Source organism: Passer domesticus, chromosome 3, assembly GCF_036417665.1.
Source record: "Passer domesticus isolate bPasDom1 chromosome 3, bPasDom1.hap1, whole genome shotgun sequence".
Taxonomy (NCBI): domain Eukaryota; kingdom Metazoa; phylum Chordata; class Aves; order Passeriformes; family Passeridae; genus Passer; species Passer domesticus.
The window spans coordinates 16,038,476-16,065,462 of record NC_087476.1 but is presented as its reverse complement, the minus strand read 5'-3'; the positions used below and the strand labels follow the sequence as shown (position 1 = coordinate 16,065,462).

The following is a 26,987-nucleotide window of genomic DNA, read 5'->3' as shown; positions in this document are numbered from 1 at the left end:
ACCACTGCAATCATGTAACCTCACCTGCTGTACAAAATAGAATCTGTAGAATTCAAAGACTCATTGCATGATGGTACTGTCTGTCCTGTTTTCAGCTGGGACAGAGTTAATCTCCTTCTTCACAGGTGGCACAATCCTGTGTTTGGAATTTAGTATGAGAATAATGCTGATAGCACACCAATCTAGTTGTTGCCAAGTAGTGCTTACTCTAAATCAAGGACTTTCCATTTTCCCATGCCCTGCCTGCAAGCAGGTGCACGAGAAGCCAGGAAAGAGCATAACTGGGACAGCTGATCTGAGCAAGCCAAGGGGATATTCTGGACCACTGAATGTTATGTTCAGCAAATAAACTGGGGTTGGCTGGGGGCATCACCCACTGCACAGTGATGGCACAGGTATTGGCCAGCAGCTGGTGAGCACTGCCCTGTGTACTGCTTGTTCATCTTCAGTTTTTGTCCTTTCTCTCTCTTCTGCTCAAGAAAATTACTATTAGAATCATTATTATAATATTTTGTTTCCATTATTAAACTGTTCTTAGCTCAACCCACATGGTTTTTCCTTTATTTTTTACTTCTCCTTTCCACTGGGCAGAGCAGCAGTGATGAGTGTCTGTGTGATATTTTGTTGCTTTGTACTGGACTGGAGTTAAACCATGACACCATCTCAGTTGCATATACTCCAATATCAAACTGTGGATGCAACCTCTAGAGGCTGAATTATTATGTTGCAGATTTGCACTATATCTGATAGAAGAGCTGCTGCAGAAAGTCAAAGTCTAGGAGTATTTGCCTTTCAGATCCCCTTCAAAATATCAAAATAAATATGCTACACTGGAAGATATGGTAGGCAGTTTAAGAATGCTAGTGTTTACTAAGTTTGGGTAATAGTGTGATAAGTGCTGCTTTAAAAGTACTACCATCAGCTAATGCAAAAATGAAAATGTAAGATCACACATTTTTAGCAAGAATTAATATTTCTACTCAACTATATTTATTATGTGACATACAAATACAGACAAGAAATTTAATCTATTAGCAGCAGAACAATATGTACCTTTATATGCTGTAATAACTGATCACACATAAGTATTAACAAGGAGAGCGGCACTGAAGTTAAAAGCAAAACAACAGTGGTGACTTTCATTGGAGAAAATAAGGAATGATTAGGATGGAAAAACTACTAAGAGTTAAAAAACTGAAAGAACATGGAGATAGACCCTGCATTCATTCATCTGATTTACTACAACCAGGAAAATAAATATGGCTGACAAGCTTTATTATTTATGCTAAAGGATCTAGCAAGGGTTGCAAAGGGCAGTAACATCTGGGCAGGCTTACAGTTATTTATTTGGACATTTTACAAACGGCAGCAAAAGAGTACCTGCTTACTCATCTGAATTCCCTGAAGAGTTTTAAAACAGAGTAATAAAGAATCACTTATAGAAAGCTAATAACTATCACCAGAGGGGAGTGAAAGAGCCACAGGAGAGCTTCTGGGCCAAAATACAGGCTTCTGAAGCTTTCTGCAGGAATCAGCTAGAAGTCCTAAGGGCTTTGAGGCCAAAAGAAACCCCTGCCATGGATCACATCCCTGTATTCCCAATGCAAGCCACACCATGCTCGTTCAGCGACACTTTGCCAGTGTCCCTTCTGCTGCATCAGTCACAAACGCCACAGCTCCGGCTGAGTTTCACCCCTTTTTGCCTTGAGTGATCCTTGTGTATTATATTGAAGAACAAAGCACCTCCTCTGATAGCTCTTATTCCTTGAATACAGAAAAAGCTTTTTAAGAATTTAGATTTAAACATTACTTAGCTTAAACATATTTTTGCACGGACTTCTTGGGAACGACAACATTTCTCTTTAGATCCCTCGAAACTAGACAACGAACTCGTAAAACAGATTAAACTGTTGAAAGATAAATTACGAGCTGTGAGGGAAGAGACTGTCTCTGCACCTGCGAGCAGTCCCGGAGGGGACAGTGCGGAGACCTGTCCTGTGGGCTTCAACCTGTTCCTCCTCCTGCCAGCCAGGCACGGCGCCTCACCTTCCCCTGCCCTTGGGTTTTTGTTGTTAAACACTACCAGAACCACACGGCTGGATTCGTCCTGCCTGTCGCTGGGATTACCCAGCCGGCGCCTGCCACCTCCTCTCCCCTCGGGGCTCGGGAGGACGGACGGAGGGAGGGAAAGAGGGAGGGGGCCGCCATCTTCTCAGGGCGGGCGCGGGTGCCGAGTGCGCGGCGGCAGGTCCGCTCCGGGCGCTGCCGGGGGTCGTGCGGCCGCGCCCCCGCTCCGCGAGCGTGTGAGGGAGCGAGGGAGGAGGAGGAAAAGCGAGAGGGGGAAAGCGACCGGGAGGGCGGGGTGTGCAGGCAGCTCCCGCGGCTGGGCGTGTGCCCGGCCCCCGGTGCTGCGTGACCGCGCGGGAGGAGCAGGAGGAGGAGTGTGGGTGCGGGGAATTTCCTTGTGTGGCGGCTGAGGAACAACACCGCTCCAGACAGCGGGGCTGCGAGGAGGGCGCTGCCGCCGCCGCCGGTTGCCGAGCGATGTGAGGGGGAGCCCCCCCTACGCCCTCCCCTCCCTGCCCCTGGAGCCGCCTGCTTTCCCCCTCCCTCCCCTCGCTCATCCCCGCCCCGCCATGCCGGACCAGATCTCCGTGTCGGAATTCGTGTCCGAGACCAATGAGGATTACAAGTCACCCACCGCCTCCAACTTCACCACCCGGATGGCCCAGTGCAGGAACACGGTGGCGGCCATCGAGGAGGTGAGCCCGGGCGGGGGGCGCGGGGCGCGCAGCCCTCTCTGGCCTGGCTGCAGAGAACAAGGCGCTACCGGCGCTGGCTCCTGCCGCTCCCTCTCCCGCCCGGCCCCGAGCAGCGCCCTCGGCTGCCGCTTCGAGGAAATGGAAATGGGGCTCGCCCGAGTGGAGAGGGGAAAGAAAAGGAGGGGGGAAGGGCCGGGGCGCAGCTCCCCCGGCCCGCGGGGCTCACGTTCCGCCCGCCCCTCAGCGCACGGCGGGCAGGGTCGTCCGCCGCGCTCAGCTGGGGGAGCCCGAGCCGTCGCTTCTCGCGCCTCCTGACGCCCGAGGAGCCCCGATCTGGGCGGTTCCGCCCGCTTTCCTCGTACATGGGGGGGAGGGGGGCTGGAACTTGAACTCCGCAGTCTCCTCCGTCAGCCCCTTTCCTTCACATCGATACCTGAACCGCCTTGGTCTCGCCAGCTGCCGTGTGGGGCTTCAGCTTTCCCTGCTTGTCCTTTCCCTGAGTGTGTGTCTGCCTGCCTCCGGGCACAGGTGGGATTTAATCCGCTTTCCATTTCCCGCACACAGACATTTAAACGCACTTCCCCCGGCCATACGGTTTAAGGCAGCCTTCCCTGGGGATCCGCGCCCTCAGGGCCGTGCCCGCGCTTCGGGTCGGGATCCCGAGCTCCCTGTTCCCTGCCGCCGCCGGGACAGCCGGGCTGCGGAGCCTGGCGTGAGCCGCTTTTGTCTCGCCGAGAGCCGGCTGTTTTTCTGTCTTTAAAGATACTCGGAACGTGCCGTTGGACCTGATGGTGAGAGCCCAGCCTCCCTCCCACGGGGATGTCTGCCAGCACTCGGGAGAGGGAGGCTCTTTTCCCTCCTGTTTCAAATCAGAGGGAAATCTGGGACAGGTCTGAACACAGTGAGAGCACATTCCACATCCCAGTCATACACACACAATGAAATGAGAAGCGTCTGTGTATCTTGACTCCCCTAGCAGCTTCTCTGAAGTAACTTGTAGGAGGGGGGAATCTTACTTGTGCTGCAGATTAATTTGCTCCATCTACCTGTTACATCAGTTCTTACAGTGTGTGTTTAGTTGATTTGTTTTGCAGTAAGCATATATTTTAAAAAGAGCCTCTTCAGCAAAAAGAACCTTGTCAGTTGTTGATGTCCCTTCTTTCAAAAGAACTGCCACTAGCAATGGATTATTAACATGTCTTAAGTGAACAAAACCCAGGTTAGGTGTTTAAACACCCTTTTCAGGATTTTCCTGTTTTGCCAGTTCCCAAAACCACTAAAGCAAGGAGTTGAATTCAAAATAATCTTGTTCCTGAGGTAATTTTCTGCCCTGCAAGCTTGCACTTAAATGCTTGGATTTAATTATGCTTTATTAACCCGATAGTCTTAAGATCAACAATTCTGTAACAAAGACAACCTCTTCCTGAATATTTATAGTAATGAATAATTTTTAATTGCAAGGTAGAAGTGGTTAATAATTGATTAATACAAGATCCAAGTTGGTATAAGCATTTGTGTCAAAAGCAGTTTTGTGAGATTTAGAGATTTTTATTGCAGTTCTGAAAATTGTTTTTTCTCTAAGTTGAATTTAGTGGATTGGTGTTTGATTTTTAATGGAATTCAATCAGAATGTTAAATCTTTCTTTGTATCTGCATATTTCTGGTGTTAGATGCTGTCTGCTAGTTTAGTACAAAATTATCTGTAGTAATAATGATGATAAACAATGAGCCTAGTAAAGTTTGCAAGGCAGGAGGTGAGAGGTTGCAGACACTGGCAGTAGTTGTTATTAGTATTGATCTATCTGGCACTTCTGGCAAAATATCAGCAGTTCCTGCCTGTTTGTGCTGCTGTCTGAAAGCATGTGTGGAAATGACTGCTGAATCTTTTTCTCTGTGATTTGTCAAGAACAACAAATATATTTTCATAGTTTCAAAATGGTGAAATTTTTTTTTCAGGCTTGGACTTCTTTGATTTGGAAATACTCAGGTCCATGACGTGCCTGGTTTTTCAGGTTAAATGTGATTCTTGGATAAAAAGCTGTCTATAAGTTGTGTAATAGAGAAGTCAAGGCTCAGCAACTTTTTTCTGGGAGGCTGGGCAAGAAGTAGTTCATCAGCTTGTTATGAACTGAAGCTTATTAAAGAATGTAACTAAAAGTGTTCAGGGAATACAAAGAACCTGTGCATTTCCAGTGGCACTGGTAGTGTGAAGCATTGATTTGCAGAGCACACTGCTCTCTTGCAGCAAGCAGTGTAGTCCTGGGAACTGGGAAGTCTGGCTGTGCATGATTGAGGGAATGTGTTACTTTAAAGCAGTTAATAGGTAAGTTGAAACTGGCTGACTGCTGACTTTGTGTATGCACTGGTTTGAACAAGTGACTGTAAGAGCTAGTTTATTCACTGAAGACACATTTTTACTTCCCAGGCTATTGTATACATTTATTAAATCAACAAATTAAGTGGTTAATACTGATACTTAGAGGATGTCTCTTTACTGCTGCTCCCAGAAAATATGGCTGTGGATGGAGTATCCAACTGCCTGCATGAAGCCAGCTCCGGGCTCCCAAGCCTGCTGCTCCCCTGGGAGCTGGGGGGGCAGTGCAGAAGCACAGGAGGGGGGCTGCTGTCACTTGTTAGCCTGAGCTCTACTGTCTGCAAACAGGGATATGTTTTCACATCCCGTTGGGATGTCTTTTGCACTTAACATTGCTGACTACTAGTTTTGTAGTTCTGTCTTTGTTAATTAGTAGGTATCTAATAGTGTCTCAAAAGTTTAGTTAATGAAGCTTTCCATGGTGGAGTGGAAGGGCCTTGTTAAGTGAGCAAGTCAATAAGATGTTGGACAATTAAGAGTGTATAATTTATCTGTATATCTTTGTGGGCAGTGGTATTGCCTTAAATCTGAATTTGGATTAACTGACCTCTGTCAGTTTCACAATATGGATGATTCTTAGTACCAGTTGAAAATACTTTCAGTTTTACTGTTTTATATGATTATATACACTGATTGCAGACCATGGATCATGGCTTTTCAGATCACCAGAAACACCTGCATTGCAGTTTGGGAGCTGGTGCCTGTTCAAACACTTGCAGAAAGAGCATCTGATTCTTGGCTGAATCTGTTTATTTGCTCTCAGTAGTGGAAGAGGGATTAGGGAAGGCATGGTTGTGGAACACAAAGTGATTTCAAAGGAAAAGGAATCATAGAATTTCTTCATTGTTCTCAGATTAGGATGTTGCTTAGCAAAACGCTGGGAATATTTAGCATCTTCTGAAACAAAATTATTAGTGAGCAATATGTCACAGGTCCTTACAGGTTATTGTTTAATCTTTACAAATGTGACAGTGACTAAGATTAAATAAGTTTTAATTGACAGAGTGCAGAGCATGGTCACATGATTGGGGGAGGGGTTGCTGAAATCAGTAATCTGGTCTGAGAACTGCAGCCTTTTTAATTGTCTGTTTCTACTAAAGGTAACAGGATCTAAAAATTTGTGGTGACCATTCTTAAACTATGAATGCTTAAATATCTGGTTTCAATACTGCTGTTACTTAGAGCACATGCTTCTCTCTTTTATGTGCTGTAAGTTAAATAAAATAGTCCCTAAATTGTAATGAAACCTGCAAAGTGGTTCTAGTAACTGTGATCATTTTAAAGATTTTCAGAAATTAGTTTAAAGAGTAATTGAATGACTAGAATCTAATTGTGCCACTTTTTTTTTTTTTGAAGCATGAATTAAGCTGTACAATAAAGAGTGGAAGTGAAGCCCATATTTCTGTTCTGAGTGTTTATTGGGATCCAGTGCTGGACCAAGTAATTAGGATAAGGAGCAGTTTTGCAGAGTAATATGTAAACAGAGTAGCAGACAGTCCCTGTGCTGAAGGCATTTCCATCTAAGTGAGGATTGAGGTACAAAATTTACCCACCTACTTAAACTTCACTGCATGCACAGATTTCCCTGTGAAGGGAGGAGAATGGAAACACCAAGAGAAGTTTGATAGGTTACTGGAACACTTCCACATCACAGTGGCATTTGCCACTGGAGTAAATGTGTCCTAAAAAGTAGAGAGAACAAACGTGGGGGAAATATGTAGAGTGTACAACCAAAGAAACAGTGTGGTGGTACCAAAGATGGTTTTAGGTCTCTGGATAGAAATAGATTTCAATTGCTTACAGTCTAATTAAAAACCACTCTCAAGGATTTTTTTGTAAAGGCTGAGGAATTAATGTTAAAGACATAACTTGTAATTTCAGGTCTCTCTTGCCTTTGTTTTGTAGGTCCCATTCCATGATGATTATACCTCAATAATTCTGTTATTTTACACTTTCAAAGATTTTTTTTTTCCAATTACTACTCCTACAAATGCAGCATGTCATTCCTGTATCAAATCCTTTTCTTCCTCACTGTCATTTATAATGCAATTTTCTATCAGAAATGGCAACATCTTCTTACCACCTAAGGCAATCCACAGTTTTCAGCTGGCTTGGAGTGGTGTAAGGGATCGATGCTTATTAAATTTGATTCCCTCTTGTATGGCACAATTCTGTAGCATGCTCTTCTGCATTTTGGTTCTGCAAAGCTAACAAGGGGGGGAGATATAAAAACAGCTTCATAGGGTGGGAGAATGTGACTCTGGATACATGGATACACCTGTATATTTACTTTTTGCTTGCTACATTCATAGGACTGGATTCTGTTTTCCTATAGTTGCTGATTGTGCCTTGCATTTCAAAGTTACTTGAAGGCAGTGATTCTGTATAGTTTGAGAAGCAGTAGGAAGTGTCATATAACTATAGTTCATTTGGGGAAATTTAGTGTGGTGTCTTATATATTTCTTTTTAATAAAATATATCTTTATGCCCTCTATGGCATGCTCTTTAGTAGAACATATCTGCACACTTTTCTTATCTCATTACTAAATACATTTCCACAAATACATGTAGTTTAAAATGGTTTTTTTGTGTTCCTTTCTGGAATCAAGATTCTCTGTCATCAGCATCCAGAGATTTCTGGAAAAGTCATTATAACACAAAAGGCATGATGATTTCAAAAGGAGTGTGGGAATTGTTTTCATTTTGAGAGGAATATAGAGGATGAAAATGGCAGAAATACAGGAGCTAAACTGAACGGCTTCAGCTGGAGCTTTGTGCATATTTTCAGATAGCCAGTTTCAACTTTAAATATTTAACAACAACATGCAGTCAGATAAAACAATGTCAAACCACAAAAAAACATTTCTGTGCACTTTACCTTAGTGCATTTTGAATCTGCTTCACATTACCAGATACTCCCATTCCTCCTAGGAGCATGAATGAAAAATACAGATTTATAAAGAAAAATATCTATCTTTCTGAAGTATTTTACTAATTGGGGTTTTGTGTTTTGAGTTTTCCATAATGTTGGTGTATTTTTCAGAACCATCTTATCTGAATCTAGTGTACCTCATGCTGATGCTAGAAGACAGTGATGTAGAAAGTGGCTACTTCTGCTTAGCATTCACTTCCTCTTCATGTTGTTTTCTGTATACCATAATATGCAGCAATGTTAGGTAAAGGTGAATAAAGGTGAAGCCTTTATTCTGAAAGGCATTGCAAAGTCACAGGACAAAAGCCTAATCCCTGCTCCAGAGTTCTTAGAGTCCACATGTCAAGTGAATCTGGCTGATGAATAGAGATGGAGAAATGCAAGAAAACTTGGTGCGCCTGACTAGTGTAGTGTGTCAGTAGCTGAACCACTGTGAAGTGCTGTCTTTTAATTCATATGCCTTGGAATAGTGGTTATCAAACACTTAGTTCAACTCCTAAATCTATGATTGTTTTATAATATTCACTTTCCATGTGTGCATGTATTCCATACAGCCATTCCCTGTGTGAGCTCCAGCACTGCACCTGAGCCCACACGATCTGTCTGCTCCAGGTTCCCAGAAACATCCTTTCCACTTAAAGCTCCACAAAAATTGACTCTAGCCTTGTTTAGGCTGACTCTTCCCTTTCTTGTCTTGGCTATCAAGCTTCTCTATGCTTTTGAAATGTTCATAGTCTCCTTATCTTTCTTGATTTCTTGAAACTCCTTTGCCACAGCAATTATTGGTGCTTTGTCCTATCCCTGTGGAGGTCCCTGCCTTGGCCCAGCCCTGTCCAAGGTACTGGAGCAATGGTTGAACCTCAGGTGGGCTTCATGCTAGGATGAAATTACTCTCATGGGTGGGCTGGTGGCAAGAGCCTTCGCTTGTTCTCAGCCCTTGCTGTCTCCAAAGAAATCTTTTTTTCCTTTATGAAGTTGCTAGAGAGGGAAGAAGTCATGTTATAGTCAGGCATCTGTCAGGGCAAGCCAAGATGCTGACTTTTATACAAGGAAACAGAAGCTGGAGGGGCTAATGTGAGAATCACTGGTTTAAAGGAAGGAATCAAGTTGTGGAAACAAGTGAAATGTTCATTGAATAGTAGGGGCTGAATTAATTATGTACTAAAAGCAAAGCAAAGAAATTAAAAGCAAAACACACACACACACACATATATAGTGAAAAAATCATTAAGAGCTGGTGAGGTCAATAGAACTGAAGAGTGCATATACTAAAGCCTGAAAAATGTCCATTAAATATTCCAGGAAAGGGGAAAATTATTGGCAAATCTACAGACTTGAAACACCCCAGGAAGAATGTCACAAATTGTCTGAGCCTGTCAGACATGTGAAAAACCAGATATTCAGAGGAAAGTTTTGTTTTAAAGAATATGTGTAAAGATAAAAGACAAATTTGCAAAGGTCAAGTTTCTTTAGGAATGACAGGAGGCAGTAAAGAAAACAAAAACACTTTTAAGCACATAGAATTGCAAGGTGAAAAAGAAGACATAATATGCACTTAGAATGTAGTAGTATTAAAAATAATGTAGGTACTGCCAAATCTAAACAAGTGCTATGCTGCATTTTTTGAGTTCAAGGTGTGGGAGATGGCAAGAATAGAGATACAAGTAAGCAAGGCAATAAACAAAACTGAGCTTAAAGCACTCAGTTTGTTGGGGCTGGTTGACTTATTTCCCAGGATCCTGAAAGAACTAAGATGGTAACTAGCATATATTTCTGACAAGTCCTCTGAAGACTAGCTTGATATCTGATCAGAGGGCTAAAAAGGCAGAGATGGAGAGAAGAGGAGAAATATTTACATCTAAAAAAAATTGCAATGAATGCAGAAATGCAGACTATGACCGTTAAATTGGGGAGAGGTGTTTTTACTCAAAGACTCTTAAGTATTCCTGGATGAGTGGCAAGCAAGTACTGGTTCCCCTCTTGCTTCCAGAAATGCTTGAAAAACATTCTAAACATGTATTTACAGCAATTACCACTGCTATTCAAGAAGACAGTGCTTTCACATTTGTAGTATAGTCCAATGTGCAAGAGGTTCACAATAGGAGAAATTGTGTATCTCCTTATTTACTCTTCCAGCAGTGCTGGAATCTGCTAATGGGAAATGAGAATTACTGAGAACCATACTTGTAAAGCTATACAAAGTGGTTATACCCAGGTTTCATATAGCATTGAAATCTCTCCTTTGGTCCATTTTAACTGAGACAGATTTTTTTTTTCTTTAACCCAGCTGGAATATGTAGTTCTAGTTATGGTACAAGCAGAAGTTTGAAGTTTGTAACTATTAACTTTATTGCAAATTGAAGGCAGAACTTCTGGTTTTTGGTTGGTTTTTTTTTGGTAGCCTTTTCCCCACACAGTCTCATGTTTGTTAGCACGAAGCTTAAGCAGTTCTGTGTGCAAAATGCTTACTATTTGTGTATCTGCTCTTGGTGGGGACAGAGATATCAGCTCAAAGAGTTTTAGTATTAGAGATAAGATTTTCTCTGATTAAGGTGACCACAAGCCTCTTTTGTTTTGACTAAATCTAGACTTCTTTTCTGAAGTTTATATCAATCTAGAGATTAAGTGGTCAAGTAAATTTGGCTGGGAAGTAACAAAAAATGGTAACATAAGAAAGGGAAGACTCACAAAGTAATGGGCACCTGAAATGTTTGAGAGGTAACATGGAGATCAGTCAAATGTGAAGAACAGGAAAAGGAAATTTGAACTAAAAACAAATTGAGAGATTGAGAGAGTTATTCAGAAGCAGAAGTACTGTGATGGCATACGAGGAATTGAAGGGTCAGGAATTGCCACTTGGGGAGAAGCGTTAAGGAGGGGATAAGAAAATGCATCAGAAGTCTGAGGAAGTTCAGAGAAATTGGAATTGACAGGAACTGCAAAGGAAGAGGCAGTGTGGCAGTGTTCACAGGAAGTAGGATGAAAACAGGCCTGAGAACGTGGGGGCAGGGCTACTGTGAAAAGGATCCGTGTAGCAAGGAGGTGGGCAGGAATATAGGGAAGGGGTAGTGGTGGAGGGCAGGGAATAATGGTGATCTCAGCTATATCCTACTGTGTAGTTTAGGAATGGAAGAAGAGTTCTGTAAGTCCCTCAGAAAATGGGATGTAATCAAGAATTATGCAGACTTTATGAGATATTATACATATCTCAATTTTATATGGAAGGAGAAAAAAATTTACCTTACAGAGAAGAATTTATTGATGGAGGAACCAAGATAGAGTATTGTAACTGAATAGGCTTTTTCTTATGAGCAATGGTGCTTTGCAGGAAATTAGCTTGGGTGGTGTGATTCAGTACTTTTCATCTCTGGTAGTAGGCTTTGTTTTCAAGTGAGTAGGTGTTGGACAGAATTTGAAAAATGTGTTTCTTTGTGTGTGTGAACTCTGCTTCACAAAAATATTTACTATGTAAGTGACATATTGTGCAGTGAAGTGCATTTCTTTGGAGTGTATTCTTTAAGTGGTGGCTGTAAAAGTTAACATGAAAAAAGCTATAGTATAACTTCTAGCATCTGACTTGTTATACCAAGAAGAAACAGAGAACTGAGAGAGAAGGCTGAAACTGCTCCTTGTTGTCATGGAGCAGTGTGGTGTTCAGAACCATCTGCTGTTTGTGGACCCCTCAGCTAGCCCTGATTAAAGATCAGATTATCAATGTAGTTCTAGCCTGAAATCTATAATTCTGTCTAGGCATTATGCTAAGTATGTGTGTGGATACATCAAAACAGCTGAAGTGATTAGAGCTGAACAAACTACTTCCACATTCCTGAAAGCTTTGTACTATGTCTAAAAAGCATATAGGAGGGGAAAGTTGTAGTGAAGGGATGTGGATGTTCTTATGGATTATTTTCTTATGTTTTATGATTTCTGTTCATTGTTAATGAAAGATTTCTTTCCTAGAATATGCAGTTTCAAGGAATTTTAGGCTGTATTCTAGGGAAGTCAACTCAGAAACAAATGCATGAAGTAATCATTTTAAGCTCCTTCAATCAACCAGGATTATTGTTTGGCTGTTGCAATAGGAGTAGAAATTTCCTTAGTATTTGCAAACACAGAACCCCTGCTCCATAGTCACGTGTAAAACATGCAGTATGGAGTTTTGCAAAGCACATGTTTTTAATTATTTGTTTATTTTCCAGCACTGTAGGTGTATGTTACACAGCAATAGAAAAAATGCCAGCAGAGTCCTCCTACACTCTGAGCTCCATGTAGACTAGATGCTGATTGTGCTGATGAGAATAGCTTTGAAGAAGCAATGAAGTAGTAAATCTTTTCTAAGCTGCTTTTTGTTTGATTTCATTCATTCTTCTGCTTAGTTCACTCTCTTCTGTTGCTTAAATGGTCTGGATATAGATGATAAGCTTTTCACATAAGCATTTCCAGCCCAGTCTGTTCTAGGGGTGGAACATGTTTGCCACTGCCTTCCCTGTCCCCCAGGCGATATGGATGTGGCACTGGTGCAGGGACACACGGTGCTTGGCTACGTAGACATTCAGGCATTTGTCTCTTGCTTCAATCAGTTGATTCAGTAGCTCTTTTCTATTTCATTTAAGAATAACAGAAGTTCTAGACAGAACATAACTGGACATGCTTCTGGACATGTAACTGGACATGTTCTGGACAGAACGTAACTGGACACGCTTGTCTTCTCTAAATTGTTTCAATTTTAATTACAGAAATTCTTTGTCTTATGTAGTGTTTTGTCTTAGGTAACAGTTGTGTATGAATTTACCTTCCTAATCTAAATTGATGATACAGGGAAGTACCACCTGTTCCATTCTATAGATACCTTCCATGGCAAGAACTCTCTCATTATTTTGGCAAAGTCCACTCTGGGGATAAAGCTTTTATTTTTGCATCAATATTATGTAAATGAATGTTGTATCTCTACTGTTTGGTGCACTAATAATTGCATTACTTTAAGATTCACTTACACATTGAGGCAGCTGGCTCTAGTGACAGGAATATCTGAACTGTTAATTTTAGTTATACTTAAAGCTGCTGAAATTCCAGTAGAATTTAAGATCATTATTTTCAAGATTGTTATAGTGTCCTGTGATTTCTGTGTTAAGTACTTAAAATGAATGACAGTTCAGATGCATTCTTTCATTTAAGTATTGATACTGAGACCATGCAGAGATTTTCAAAATCTCTGAAATTGGAGTGCAAATCACAGGCTGAAGTCTGAAAGCCACTATAGAACAGAAATAATTTTATAATGTTTCAAAAGAAAATAAGTTATACAATTTGACTGGATTTTATGTGTTATAATAATATACCTTTAGTATTATAGGTAGATGCTGTTAATAAATTTCTGCCCTGATAATAGGGAGATGATGTCCAATGTGCTGCTTTACCTCTCATGAACCTCATTTTGACAGCTGGTTCTGTAGGTCCCTGGGAACGGTTGGTTCATTTGAGGTGATTTGTCTTACTCTCCTGAAGTCCCCTCTAGATACCTCTGCCATTCTTGCTTGTGGGAATATGGCATCCTTAGAGCTTCAGGTGTATCATAAACTAGACAGAGTTTGTGTGCCTTCTATTCCCTTTCAGAGTGTAGTGTGTAAGTGTCTGCCAGAGATGTTTGTGACACCGGTTTATTATTTATTTCTGTTAAGAAGCTCTCAGAGGCCTGTTAAGACTGAAGTTCAATTTTGCTGGGTTGCTGTAGACTCTTTTCTAGGGTAGTTTCTTGTCCCTAGAATTATTAGAAACCTAAAGAAGAAAAAGTCAGAGGTGTGTTGGATGTGGAGGGACAGATCAGTTTATGGCATCCAGCTGATCTGTGCACACACTGCAAAGGTTCTCATTTTTAGTATAGAGTAAGTGCACCATACACAGGGGGAATGTAACTGTTTATTTTTCATTGTTTTATAGAGATTGTAACAGGAGTGTCTGCCTGGTTCAAGTAGAGGTTTGGAAGACTACAAATACCAAATTAGACTACTAATATGGAAACTTTTGAGTACCCGGAAAATGTTTTGGTTTGTTAATTGCTCCCATAAATAACTAAAAATTCTCTTTTCAGAAAACTTATCATATGCAGAATGAAAGGGCATTATGTTCTGCAAAGATTAATTCTTGTTGCTTCTGATGGTGTCTAAAAAGATTTAATGCTGGGGAAAAGGGTTCCTGAATTAAAAAAATCTGCAAAAGGAAAATCCCATCAGCCAGCTCATCATAATGCTCTTGAATGATACAGTGTAAGGATCAGCCTTTTCCAACAGCTGGACTCCAACCATGGATGCTGACAGCAGACAGAAATGCAAAAACATGAAACTAGAAAAAAGTCTCTTGCAGGGTGAGGGCCAGAGAATTTTGACATGGGTAGAGGTTGGTAAATCTTACTGGTCCATTTAAAACAATCATCCCTGGAAATTTGATCCTGTTGCCTATGTTACTTTATTTTACACGGTGATATATATTAGGATGTTGAAGCCTGTAATATTAAATAAATGGAGATGGATATCAAGAATTGGCTACTGCAACTGAAAAAATAAACAACAATTAAATATTAAATAAGGGAGTTTATTTTGCATCCCCTCTGTTTATAAATGAGCAACTGTAAAGATTAAGTGGATAATCTATTACGTTGCTTATGAGATCTGTATTTAAAGTCCAGTCATCTTGTCTTTGAAAGCAGATAGCTGCAGTGTTGGAGAAGGAAAGTATATTTCTCAGTGTAAAAATTGGTTAATGCAGGAGGTGGATGTGTCCTGGAGAAATAGTTGGCATAAGCAGCTTCCATTCTTTCTCTAAGCATGAGATTTTATTTTACAAAAATGCTTGATGTCTGTTTTCTAGTTAAGTATCTGTTGCATTTCTAACTTTTTGTAGTGAGGGAGGCCTGTGGAAATCAGTTAATACACAGATACAGCACCTGTTTTGTGTAGTGTGGAACAGTCTCATTTAGTGATTTATTAATGGTGTAGTATTTTGTATCTCTGAACTTCTAATTTGGGGTTTCTCTTCTGACAGAAGTAGTCTGTTAAAGAATTCTAGTTTTTAGGCATCCCTTCTTTGTTTTAATAAATGCATTGTATAAAGTCATGCTCAGGTCTGGTTTTATACACAACATAGAGCAGTGCCAAATTCTCCCATCATTTACATTTGCAGCAGAATTACCTTGCACTTTCACGTATTCATTTCCCAAAGCACATTAGTGTTACTTTTTTCCAGCATGCATATCCTTAGCTCAAGAGTTTACTACATTCTTCTGCCAAATACACCAGTGCTTGTTTCAACAGATTGCCTTGGCATTGGGCCCTCAAGAACCACGAACCCAGATGCTGGGGAAATAATGCTTTTGTGGAAAGGGACCTTTCAGAGATTATTCTGCCATAAACTCTGTCCTTTTTTTGCAGGTTTGTCTCTGAACCTTCAGTCTATTTAGCTGACAGGTCTCACAGCAAAGAGCTCATTTATACAAATGAACTGTCATAGCTACATTTTCACATAGCTACTGCTTCAAGTAAAGTAATTGCCCCAAATTAAAGTGTCTTTAAATTACTGTTGTCCTAGGATCCATTCAGAAGCTACAATGCCTTGCCCCAGACTATGCCTGTAAGGGTTTTTCCCACCCTTTGTATCAGTTCCTCTGCAAATGTGCAAGGTGATCAGTGGGAGGAAACTGGAGAGGGTTTAGAAAAGAAACTAATACATTGAAGGAGGAAATGATATAAGAGTAGGAGAATGGAAGGAGGATTCTAAAGAAGGATAACATAATTTGGGAAGCTTTTTTACCACCCTCTGTAACAGAAAAGTGGATTGAAGCCAGCAGTGTTGACAGTTCATTTCTAGTAGAAAAATAACACGCTGAGACAGAATGTCTGTGGATATCTCTGATCTTTTGAGTCAGCAAGGATTAATTACAGCAAATATCAGATTGCCTGTAAAGATACGGGAGGAAAGCCAAACTATTGTGGTTCCTGGATACAAGGATAAAAAATTTGCTGTTGTTAATTTTTAAACAAGACCAGTCCAGTGAGGCACAAGAACCTCGTCTTGTTCTGCTGTCTCTACAATAACTACTTGATTGCCTCTCTTTTCCTTGACTGACCAAGTTTCTTCTTGTGCCCTTTTGTTTTTGGGAAGGATGTTCCTATATGTGTTCAGCATCTGCAGCAGCCTCTGGCATTATTACTTATTCTGAAATACTGGAATGGATGAAGTGCAGCATTTATGACTGTTGAGTAGACCAATGTTTTAAAGCAAATTACTAAAATTAAGAGTGAGATCTGATTTTGTTTTAAAGAAATAGTGTTAAGATAACTGTGTATAATAGATCAAATATCAGTGTGTTAATATTTTTTTTTTTGTATATTTATCACTTAGATGCTCAATATAGAGAAGAACACATAGGTTCCTGACTCCAGGATAATTTTTCTAATGATACAATATTTGTTTCCCAAAATTTTTTTACTGCTTTAGCAGTACTTCCAAGCATTTATTTTACAAATCGTAATCTTGAGACTTTCCTCAAATTCCAATTCAAATCCAGTTCTATGAATACTTTCAGCAAAACCCCATCCAAATAGGTGAAAATGTGAAATAGTTACTTTTACACTTTCCAAAAGGAAGCTGCTGTGGGTAAGAAGGAAGGAATGTGTTAGAGATTTTGAACTGTTTTAAATGCAAAGTAAAGGTGATGGCCAACTCCTTCCTCTTCCTCCGTCCCTACTTCCCATGGTATGCTGTCAGGTTTAGTTTTTTTTCTTTCCCTTGAGAAAATGGAATGAGAAAGTTTGGGCTTCTTGTTTCTCTTGAGAATAGCCTGTTGGGTTATGTAGTGTTTATGGTTGAGTGTATCTCAGTCTTTTGTTTTTAAACGCATTACTGGAAACTGGGAGATTATCCTGGGGAAGGATGTGTACGTGCTTTTCCTTGCTGGCTGCCCCGAACATCTGCTGTTGGCTGCTCCTGATAGAGGATATCAGGTTAAATGCAGTGTTGATCTGATCCAGCATGGCTGTTTTTCTATTCCTTCACAGATAATTAATTATATTCTGGGCCACAAAGAAAAAAGATACTGGTGTGAGGACACTTGTATAAGATAAAGACACAGACTTCTGCTGTACGTTTGGCACAAAAGATGTTTAATGAACTGCCAGAGCCTGGGGACTCTCCACTTCTGCTGCTACTGCCCTGGTTTTCCCTGTACCCTTTGGCTCTGTAAAAGGTGCCAAAATCATCTCTGGGATGTTCAGTTTCTGAGTTTCTCTCTTCCTGCTTTTTTTCCTTCCCCAGTTAAATATGCTAATAATAGAACAGTTGTTTCTCCTCTCTCCACTGAAAAGAGCAAATAATACATTCATCTTTTATGCCAGCCATCTATATTGCACAGATCTATTTAGATATTTTAGATTTGGGGATTGATGCTAGTCTTTTTATTTTCTGAGTTTTTTTGGGGGGAAGCAGCATAATTAAATGTTTGAAAATTGCAAATCCTGGTGGGCTTAAATCTGTCTAGACAATGTGAAACAGACTTAAGCAGAACTATTATTATTAATAATAATAATAATAATTAGAATGAAGCATATGGAGTAGGATGTAGAACAACATTTTAAGATGTTTCAGTAATCTCAGACTGATTTCTTCCTGGTAAGATGGATTTGGTTCTAATTAGTTGACACATTTTACTGTTCAAAGTAAAAACCTTTGAAGCAGCAAAAATGGAAATTGGCCTTTGGCAAGTGAAACTGGACCTTGTTCCTACATGTGGAAAAAACTTTTCTACTTATCAATGGTAGCTTGAGTCCTCTGTCCTGTGTTCCTTTGAGAATCTACCTTTGATTGTGATATGCTTGTTCCTCTCCCTAGTATACTTCTGACTAGAAAGTAATTTACCTTAAAAGTGGTTTCATCAGATTGCCATCAGAAATCACGTGAAAGTAAATGAACAGAAGACATAAATACTGTATTTGGAAAAAAAGATTGCACAGACAAGGACACACTCAAGAAGGTCACTTTGGAGTTTCTATTCCAGTTCACGTGCATAACACCACTTCCACAATAATGTGACTTCTTGTCTTATGTACTGTAGAGAATTTCCCCTGCCCCCCCCAAGTCTAAGCTATATTTACTGATTTTAACAATAGAGCAGTGTGAGTGCTCATCACTGAAGCTGAATGTGACTGAAAATTATTTATATGGCCTCATAGTCTCAGTTGTGCTGAAACAGATGCTAAAATAAGCAGTCTTACAACAGAGTTTTTGAGGCAAAACTAGAAACATTACCTGAGAGGACAAACTGATCCCACCATGTGGAATACATGGTCACTTTTCTTCTGGTTCAGGAGTTTACTGGGCATTTTTAAGTGAATAAAAAGAAACACTAGTATATGCAACATCCAAAAACATTTTAAAATGTCCTGCTCCTGAAACTACTGAGAATGCACCAAGAAGTTTTATTAGGGTGCGTTTTGGTGCGTGTGTGTGCATTGGTACAGTGTGTGTATATTTATGAAATAAGCAGAAGCTTAGAAATGTGAACTGTCGTGAAGCTACAGCTGGATTTGAGCTGATTTCCCAGTGCTAAAATGTGGACAAAGAAAAGGACAAGGAAATATGAGGAACAACACTAAAGACAAGGAGCTGACATTTTCATGTTTTGTCCTGAAATGACTCCTTTGAAACACTAGATGTGAATAAACACCAATGCTGCTCGATTAAACAAAGGCAAAGTCTTCCTCTCTGTTTTTTGGTCTGTAAGCAACAGTATTAAAGATGCAAAGCTTTTCAGTATTTTGCCCATTGTAGGCGCACATAGGCACTCTTAAATGTCACACACTACGAGAAGATTGCACCAAGGAAGGGAGGAGTTGACAAAACTTCCTGCAACAGCAAGTGTAGTTCTATTACCACAGTTGGAAACATAGTAATTCTATTTCATAAATGTATCCAGGTCCCTCTTCAAATGGCTAGATATTTGTTATCCTTTGTTTCCTGTTTGGAAAGCTTTCCAGAACTGATTTTTCCCCCCAATTTCTAGTAGCAGTTTGTTAAGGTTCAGGTGCAGCTTTGCACTGACACAGCTGAAAAGACAGGCAGGAGATGAAGAGAGGACCCAAGAAAGCCTGACCTGTACAGTTTCAGCACTGTTTTAGGTTTTGCTTGTTGTGTTGTCCTTGGTGCTGTCAGTGGGATATTTTCCCCATTATCCTTTGTTTTTAATGTTTATGTGGACCAGCTGTGTGGAATAGGTTGATGCTTGAGTTGTCACTGGTGCATTAGGGACATTAGCTGCCATTTCTATTGGACTCTGTGCCTTGTGGGTTTGTTCCTCTGCTGCCTGATCCTGGTGAAGGTGGAAGCTGGTTGAGAGACATTTCAAACCAAAATGATGACTTTAGTTGAGGAAGCAGATTTGAGGTTTTTTCCTTGCTGGGAGTCTGTGCTTTCTGACTGAGGCAGTCTTGGGCCAGAGGATTTTGTGAATCCATAGATCTGTCTGGATCCCTGACCACGGGAATACAATTAATCCCAAGCATGTATCCTTCTGACATTTTTCTTCCTTAAGAATTATCTTCCACAAAATAAGGTGCAGAGATTTAAATTTTCTTAGCTGCACACACAGATCTAAGACTTGGCTGAGAATTGAATTTGTAAGTTTTAAGTCTCTGGCTGTCAGCCTTCTCTTTGGACTGTTGCTTATATTGCTTGTAGTTGGAGACATTCCTTTTGCTTCTACTCCAAGAGGATGATTGCCCTTTGATGCAGTCATCAATGAAATAATTCCTCCATATTCAGCTGATTGGAGGGTGTTCTTCCAAGGTTATTTTTAGAAATCACTGAATATACAATGAGGGAATTCACTTCATGTACTCCCATCCAAACAGGTGACTAATCTAACCTTGGAGATCACACTAGATACAGACTTGTTGTAGTGGATGGAATTCAAATTGCTGAAGAGGGTGAACAGATCTGGCATGGCTTTTATGGGCTTGCTTAGATTGTTTTATTTTCCCTTTCCTCTGTACTTCAGAATTCCAGGTGAAAAGGCCTGTGCACTTTTCCTCCTCATGTGTTTCAGATGTGAACTATAAAGATGCTGGAGGTGAAACCTCCAATGGATATAGCAGTACCATGACACTGTAACCATTAATGTTAAGGCATGGTCTGAGTTGTTGGTTTCCATGGAATGCTGTGAAGGTTTTGTTCAGCTATTTGTGGTCTAAATAGATTCAGTTTAAGAATACACCCAGAATCAGGGGGCTTAATATTTCTTTTTGCATTCACTGTGTTAAAATAATTGGATAGACTCCTAGGGGCTGACTTTTCTGCATAAAACAATGGTTTGTCAGATGTGTAGCTGCTGCAATTCGTTGAAATGTTTTGAATGACAACTGGAATTAATTTGTTAGGTTTTCTTTGCTTTATCCTGTATCATGCTAAACAGCTCTTGGCATAATACATTTTGTAGTGTTCAGTATTGTTTTTCAGTGGGGTTTAAAGATACCCCGTCTCTGGAACATATATTTTCTTCAAGTTTCACAACTTTAAAAAAAAATAATTTGTATAACCATAATTCTGCTTCTCCCTTCTGGAACAATTCTCCATTTTTGAGTATGCTCATATTTCACTTCAGTAAGCAAAATGATTACCTGCTTTTACTTCTTTCTTTGAAACAAATTGATTGTAAGTGCTTGAGCATTCTGGGCAAGATTTAAACTTGAATTTTATATAGTGTTGGGGAAAGCTTAGCCTAGATAAACTGTGTGAATGATATTTGAGAGATATGCGATTTATTTTGCTCAGCATAACAGTGAGAAAGTTCATATAATTGAGAAAGCAATTAACTAGATTATCCAGGAAAACTGAAATTAAATTCCATTTTCAATATTCTGCCTAAGGAAGTGATATGTCTCATTTCTTCAGCAACATCAGAATATATGATGGGTGAAAACTGTTTTAAGCTTCTTTAATAATTCAGCATGGAAAGACGATACTGTGTAAATTGTTTCCTGCTGAGTTTACATGATGCTGGTCCCCAGCCAAAGATGGAGGGGGTGTTTTTTGGGCAAGGGGACAGAATAGATTGTATGGATGGGGATGGAAGCAAATAGCAAGTAATTTATTAATTATGGAAATAAAGCTAACTATGCAATAGTTGTAACTACAGCAGGTTTCCAAGGTAGAAATTTGCCAAAGGACAATCCACTATTACATTTTTCTCTTTTTTTAGGCTCTGGATGTTGACCGAACTGTTCTCTACAAAATGAAGAAATCTGTCAAAGCCATAAACTTATCTGGTCTGGGTAAGTATGTAATTCCTGTTAGTTTGTATTGGTAAAAATAGAAGGTTTAAACAGTCAGATGTCATACTGAATCAGAAAGAGGTAACTCTGAGAAGAGAAATATGTGCATTTTAAATGGCAATCTTGAACTAGCTGTTTGAGCATGACCTCAGTAAGGATGAGGTGTTGTGGGGTAGCTGAACCTCTCTTGCTGCTGTGCTGGTACCAAATGGTGAAGCTGTGCTCTCCTCTTTCCACTGGGTGTGGGCTCCCTGCTCCTTCTGTCACGCCTGCTGCTTGGCAGATCCCTGGATGAGTTTTTAAGCTTGTATAAAGCTGCATATGCAGTGAGATCAACTTAATTGGGATTAGATGAGCACCTGAAGTGGTAGGGCCATCAAGGCGGTGGGGGGGTGAAATTACTCTTTGGCAGCAATAAGAAGCTACATTGGCTCTACAGCTTTGTGAAACCTCAGTCTCCCTGGTGGCTTCCACTTATGTATGTTGAGAACTTCATGACAAGAGGGAGCTGATGAGCTGCAACTTTTTGTTGTCATGATGTAAAAAGTCAGATATTTTTCAAACAATGCTGTATAAAATATAAAGAACTATTGCTGCATGCATTTTTAAATGTATGCCAATCTCTTAGAATTGTGTATGTTTATCTTCTGTGAAAAAATATTTGAAGCTTTTGTTTTTGTGGATCAGCAGCATTTTGTGAATAAGAAATAGCATTTGTTTTTGTGGATAAGAAATGACATTTGGTTGGCTTTTGTTCTCACTGTGCAGTCCATAGCAATTAGAGCTAACAAAACCTATATTAAATGCAAAATAGATTGGCCTGTCAACCTTGGAGAGCCACCAATACCTGACAGAACTTGTGGCCATGTTGGTGTTCAGACAAGGTTAGAACAAGAACTGCTGTTGTGGTATAATTCATCTCCAGTAATTGAAAGGAAGTTCCTTGTCGAATGTAATAAAGCTGTTATCTTTGGATTGTGGAGGCTTCAGTTTAAGATTCATCAGGAGCTGTTTCACTGATTTGCCATCCTTTCTTCTCTTCTTTTTCTTGTTTGGCTGGTTTTTTTTTTTGGCTGTTGAGTTTTTAAAAAATTTGATTCTAGAGTGCTAGACTATGCCTCATAATCAGAGTACCTGTTAGAGCATTGTAGCAAATCACTAGTCTTTGCATAAAATCAGCACCTTGCCCACCTTTTGAATTTGTGCTGCCCACACAATCTTGACAAGAAAGGTTTGGAGGCTTTTATCTTCCCCCAGCAGAAACATCACTAACCAAGCCACTTGTCAGCCCCTGGGGTTTCTTTTAACAAAACAAACCCCATGGTCCTATGCTCAGAAGAGCACAGCGACTGGATTTTTAGCACAGGTTTCCTAAATAGTTAATAATGTTATAATAAAATATTGGTTTGTCTTTTTTTCATGTTTTGTCTTTTTTATTAAGGCTTACATAGTGACTCCCAATTTGTACATAGCTTGGGTTTTTACTTGAAGAAAGCCTCTAAACCCTCAAAATTGGATCAGATTTCTTTTTTTGATTTCATACCTTTTATTTGTAGACAAACTTTTAAAATTTGTCAGGAAACACCATAGAACAGGAAGAGTATTTTGGAGAGTTCCATTGGAAAAGTAGCTTTTTGTGTTCTTCAGAAGCATTTGAGGGGTACCAGCTCACTTAATAGTACTGCTGCAATAAACTACCATCAGCATTCTGGGGAATGCCTCAGAATCCAGAAGAACAGTCCCCAGGATGCTGGGGAATAGAAGACTCCTGGGGATGCCATGTGGAATGGGTGCTGTGCTTGTTTCCTAAGGTAAAAAGTCAGCATGGCTCAGCTATGGTTGCACATCTAGCCATAACACTTAATGGTAGCAGCCTTTTCACCTTGCTTTCATGCAGGGGCTCCTTTCTCTTTTTGCTGTAAGAATTGTGGCCTGACCTCTTCTCTCACCTGGGCTCATCTAAGCTAAGCTGGATGCAGGAAGCAGCAAAAATGCAGAAACAGTGTGGAAATAATTCACCTTACTGGGTAGATGTGAGATCTAAAGGAGCTGTGACCTGCCACATGCTCATTTTTGCTGCCTGTGCCAGTTCATTGGAAGCTTGTTCAGGTGTATGTATGTCACACAATAGAATTAGTTGAGCATCCTTACTTCATGCTACAGCAAAAATTTTGGTGAGTGCTCAGCCCTTGCTGTCGATGCTGAGGAAAATAAATAACTTTCAGTGCTAATACTCAGTTTTTAAATTTAATAGCTATCTGCAAACTATCTGTCACAGGCTGCAAATTCAAGTGCTCAAGTTAAAGACTTGTAGAATTAATGCTGTTTGTGTATTACCCATTCTGTATGCCAGTCTTTAATTACATAGTGTTATACCACTACAGCACAGGGTTTTAGTTTCATATATTGGAAATTAGAGAAAATTTGTAGCTGTTTGAGAAAGAAAGTTCTTGAATGGTGTTCCAGATAGGACACATGAAGAGACAGGTTTGTTTTTAGTCTGGAGCATGATAAGTTTATTGAACAGGTTATATAACCAATTCACTGAAATTTGGTAAAGGACATTAAATCAAAAATCCTTTGGATATTAAGTGTGTTTGTGTGTAAAAATGGGCTTGAAATGAAACAGAATCATTGCTTGTTTAAACAGATTAATCCTCTCTAAATAATCTTCAGAGTTTATGCTAGTCTCATATAATGAACAAGACAGTCTTTGTCCTTATTAATGCATAATTTGTTTTCTAGGGTGTGGAGTTTTTTTCCCCCCTGACTTCCTTTGAAGCTTTAGAAATTGTCTACAGCTAGAATAAGAAATAGGCAATGTTAGCTTTCTCAGGTGCCAACTTTGTGTTCTTTGTCCACATGCTCAAGCATGACATGGTCACTAAACTTGAGTTCAGAAAAACTTTCTGTTTCTGTTTTCTTCCACAGGTCAAATTGACTTTTGATAAAGGGACTTTTTATGCCTGTCTCTGTAGGCAAGCAACCTGGTGACCTAGGAGTAAATCACTTGGGCAAAGTAGTTAAGACTCTCAGATTTCCTTTATATTTGAATTTATTTTATACCTAGTTTTCCTCTCATGCCCTTGGCTGAGTAACCCCCCAACATGTGCAGCTCAAAGCTTTCTGAACATTGATGTTAGATGTGTGCTGCATTAATTGTCCTGGTGTAGCCCAGGACTACTGGATGACTTCTGGGGCAGAGCTTCTGGTTTTGTTGTCTCAGAAGGAAATCTGGTCATCATGAACCAGAACTGCTTTCAGAACTGAACTGGCCTGTGGTAAATGCAGATTGCTAGGATTTGCTGCCCTGAAACTGGAGAGCTAACATAGATATGGTTTTGTCCTCTGTAACATGTTTTGTAGTCCTTTTTCCTAGGATGACCCAAGAATATTTGATCTATTGCCTTCTGTGGTAGAGATCCAAGACTCTGCCAGCACACTTTAGCTCCTCTGCTTCTTTTTCAGCACATAGTAGAACACAATAGCACACAGTTAAAATAAGGAAGTGTTAATAAAGATTAAAATCTAAAAGTTCATTATAGGAGTTGGGAGTTGTTATGATGTCTCTGTATATGGTGCAGAACTATTATTTCTGGGTCTTTCTAGGATGTGAGATGTTTGTCTTGTCTTGGCACATTGTCATTTTTACATGTGAATAGGTACATGCAAACCAGAATGAGTGAGGTATGTCATACTTCTGGCATATCAGTGTTAAAGTGTAAATAATGACTGGTTTTTGTATCAAGTAAACATTTTTAACAATAACTCTGGAAAGCTTTTTTTTTTAAACCCCCATAAATTGTGATTTCAGTAACCTTTTATCTGATGATGATATCTTCGTGTTTTGCTCTTTTTGAAGCTCATGTGGAAAATGAAGAACAGTATACACAAGCACTGGAGAAGTTTGGTGGCAACTGTGTTTGCAGGGATGACCCAGATTTGGGAACAGCGTTTTTAAAATTTTCTGTGTTTACAAAGGAATTAACTGCACTCTTCAAAAATTTGGTAAGAATTACTTAAGAAAAACCTGTTGGAATTTTAAAGCCAAAGGCTGTATTTTGGAATTATAACAGCTCTTCATATTGAAGATAATTTATGTTTTAGCAACCACTGTTTTTAAAAAATTCTCAGCTTATGAAAATATCTCATGTGCTAGGTTTTCCCCTTGCAGAAGTCCAAACTCAAATCAAACCAAAGAAATCATAAAAGAAACCACCACAACATAAAACCACAACAAATCCCCCTCTTCCAACATTTCTCACACCTAAAGGCTTCCCACAATAAAGTGGTTATAACATACATTATAAAACACATTTCAATTTGCTTTAAAATGTGAAACCAGCAAAACCCAACTTGATTTACTGTGTGATCACAATGTTTTACTTTACTTTTTCCCACTTTCCATTTGTGTTTGTAAAAGGAGATTTTAGTGGCCCTGGAAGAGAGCATTTTTGCTTCTCAGGGAAGTGAGTCAGGGAAACAAAAATCAAGCAAAATGCTAAAACAGCAGTAGCGTCCATTGGGGACCAATCCTACTGCTGAAGCCAGTAAGTCTTAAAAGCCTCTTTGGTGAGCCAAATGGGATGGAGCCAAATGGAAGAACGGGATTTTTAATTATAAATGGAGAATTTTCAGCCTCAATTTCACATTAATCAGAGGGTGCAAAAAGAGCAGATTCAGATTACATCCTACCAGCCAGAGCTTTCCCCTATCTTAAGTACCGAATTTACTTGAACTCACAGAACTCTTATACCAGGGGCTAGGAAGGGGAAATGACCCAGATTCCCAGGAGCATTTAAAAGTCTGTGTCTGCTGAAATCAATGGCATGAAGACACATCAAATGCTTTTGTGAGTCTAGACCAAATGTCGGTAGTTTGCAGCCAGCTGGTCATAATCACTTCTTTGGGGAATGTTTCCAGCTGATGGGATTTAGGGCAGTTCCATTCACTCTCTGATGCTGTCCTGTCTTTTTACCCAATCATGATATTGATGAATACAGCCACAAATGTATTTATCAACAATGAAATGTATTGCATATTGGTTATATTGATTTGAACTTCTCTGGATGTGCAAATACTATCTGAGATTATGTATCAGAGGAGGCATCCTGATTCAGTGTGAGTCAGTTATCCCAAACCTCTCATACAGAGGCAGGCAGCTCCTATGGAAAGGAAAATTGAATGTGTCTTCTAATTGATGCCTTCTGTTGACTAAAACCCCCTCTCTATCATATATTAATTGCAGTATGATGAATTCATTAGGCAAATGGATCTGGGAAATGTGATGTTTAAGTGGTTTTAAAAAGCAATCTGCTAAAAGCTACAGCCCCCTCCCCAGAAAAATCTTTCAATGTATTACATTTCAAGAATACTTCTGAAGGCTAGAAGGTGTTGCTTTTTTACCAAAAATCTTAGCTATTTGTTCTCTTAAAACCAAAAGCTACTATCTTTGCAAAATGTTTCTGACAAGAATAAATTTTCTTCCACAATTTGGAAAGGACAAAAACACCAAAATAAGTATCTATGGGAAGTTGAACGCATGTTTTTGTTACCTCTTGTTATCTACCTAAGTGTGTTGTGTGTCTTCTCCAAGGAATATT

The 26,987-nt window shown here is 39.8% G+C and overlaps 1 protein-coding gene and 1 long non-coding RNA gene across 6 annotated transcripts in view; one reads left to right on the top strand and one right to left on the bottom strand.

Moving 5' to 3' along the window:
* The window catches only part of LOC135296071 (uncharacterized), a 34,364-nt gene extending 31,177 nt beyond the window's left edge, over positions 1–3,187 (bottom strand). For both annotated transcript variants that reach the window (XR_010358121.1, XR_010358120.1), the window contains exons 1-2: positions 2,702–3,187; positions 25–1,764 (exon numbers count right to left, since the gene is read on the bottom strand). This is a non-coding gene — a long non-coding RNA (uncharacterized LOC135296071). The remainder of the gene's footprint in view (positions 1–24; positions 1,765–2,701) is intronic.
* ASAP2 (ArfGAP with SH3 domain, ankyrin repeat and PH domain 2) overlaps positions 2,261–26,987 on the top strand; it is an 84,984-nt gene continuing 60,257 nt past the window's right edge. The window contains exons 1-3 of one of the 4 annotated variants that reach the window (XM_064411974.1): positions 2,261–2,762; positions 21,312–21,384; positions 25,247–25,392. In XM_064411974.1, coding sequence (XP_064268044.1) covers positions 2,637–2,762; positions 21,312–21,384; positions 25,247–25,392 — 345 coding nt within the window. In that variant the 5' untranslated portion in view covers positions 2,261–2,636. Of the gene's footprint in view, positions 2,763–21,311; positions 21,385–25,246; positions 25,393–26,987 lie in introns of those variants that run through there. The other 3 variants (XM_064411975.1, XM_064411973.1, XM_064411976.1) reach the window with 3 other exon arrangements.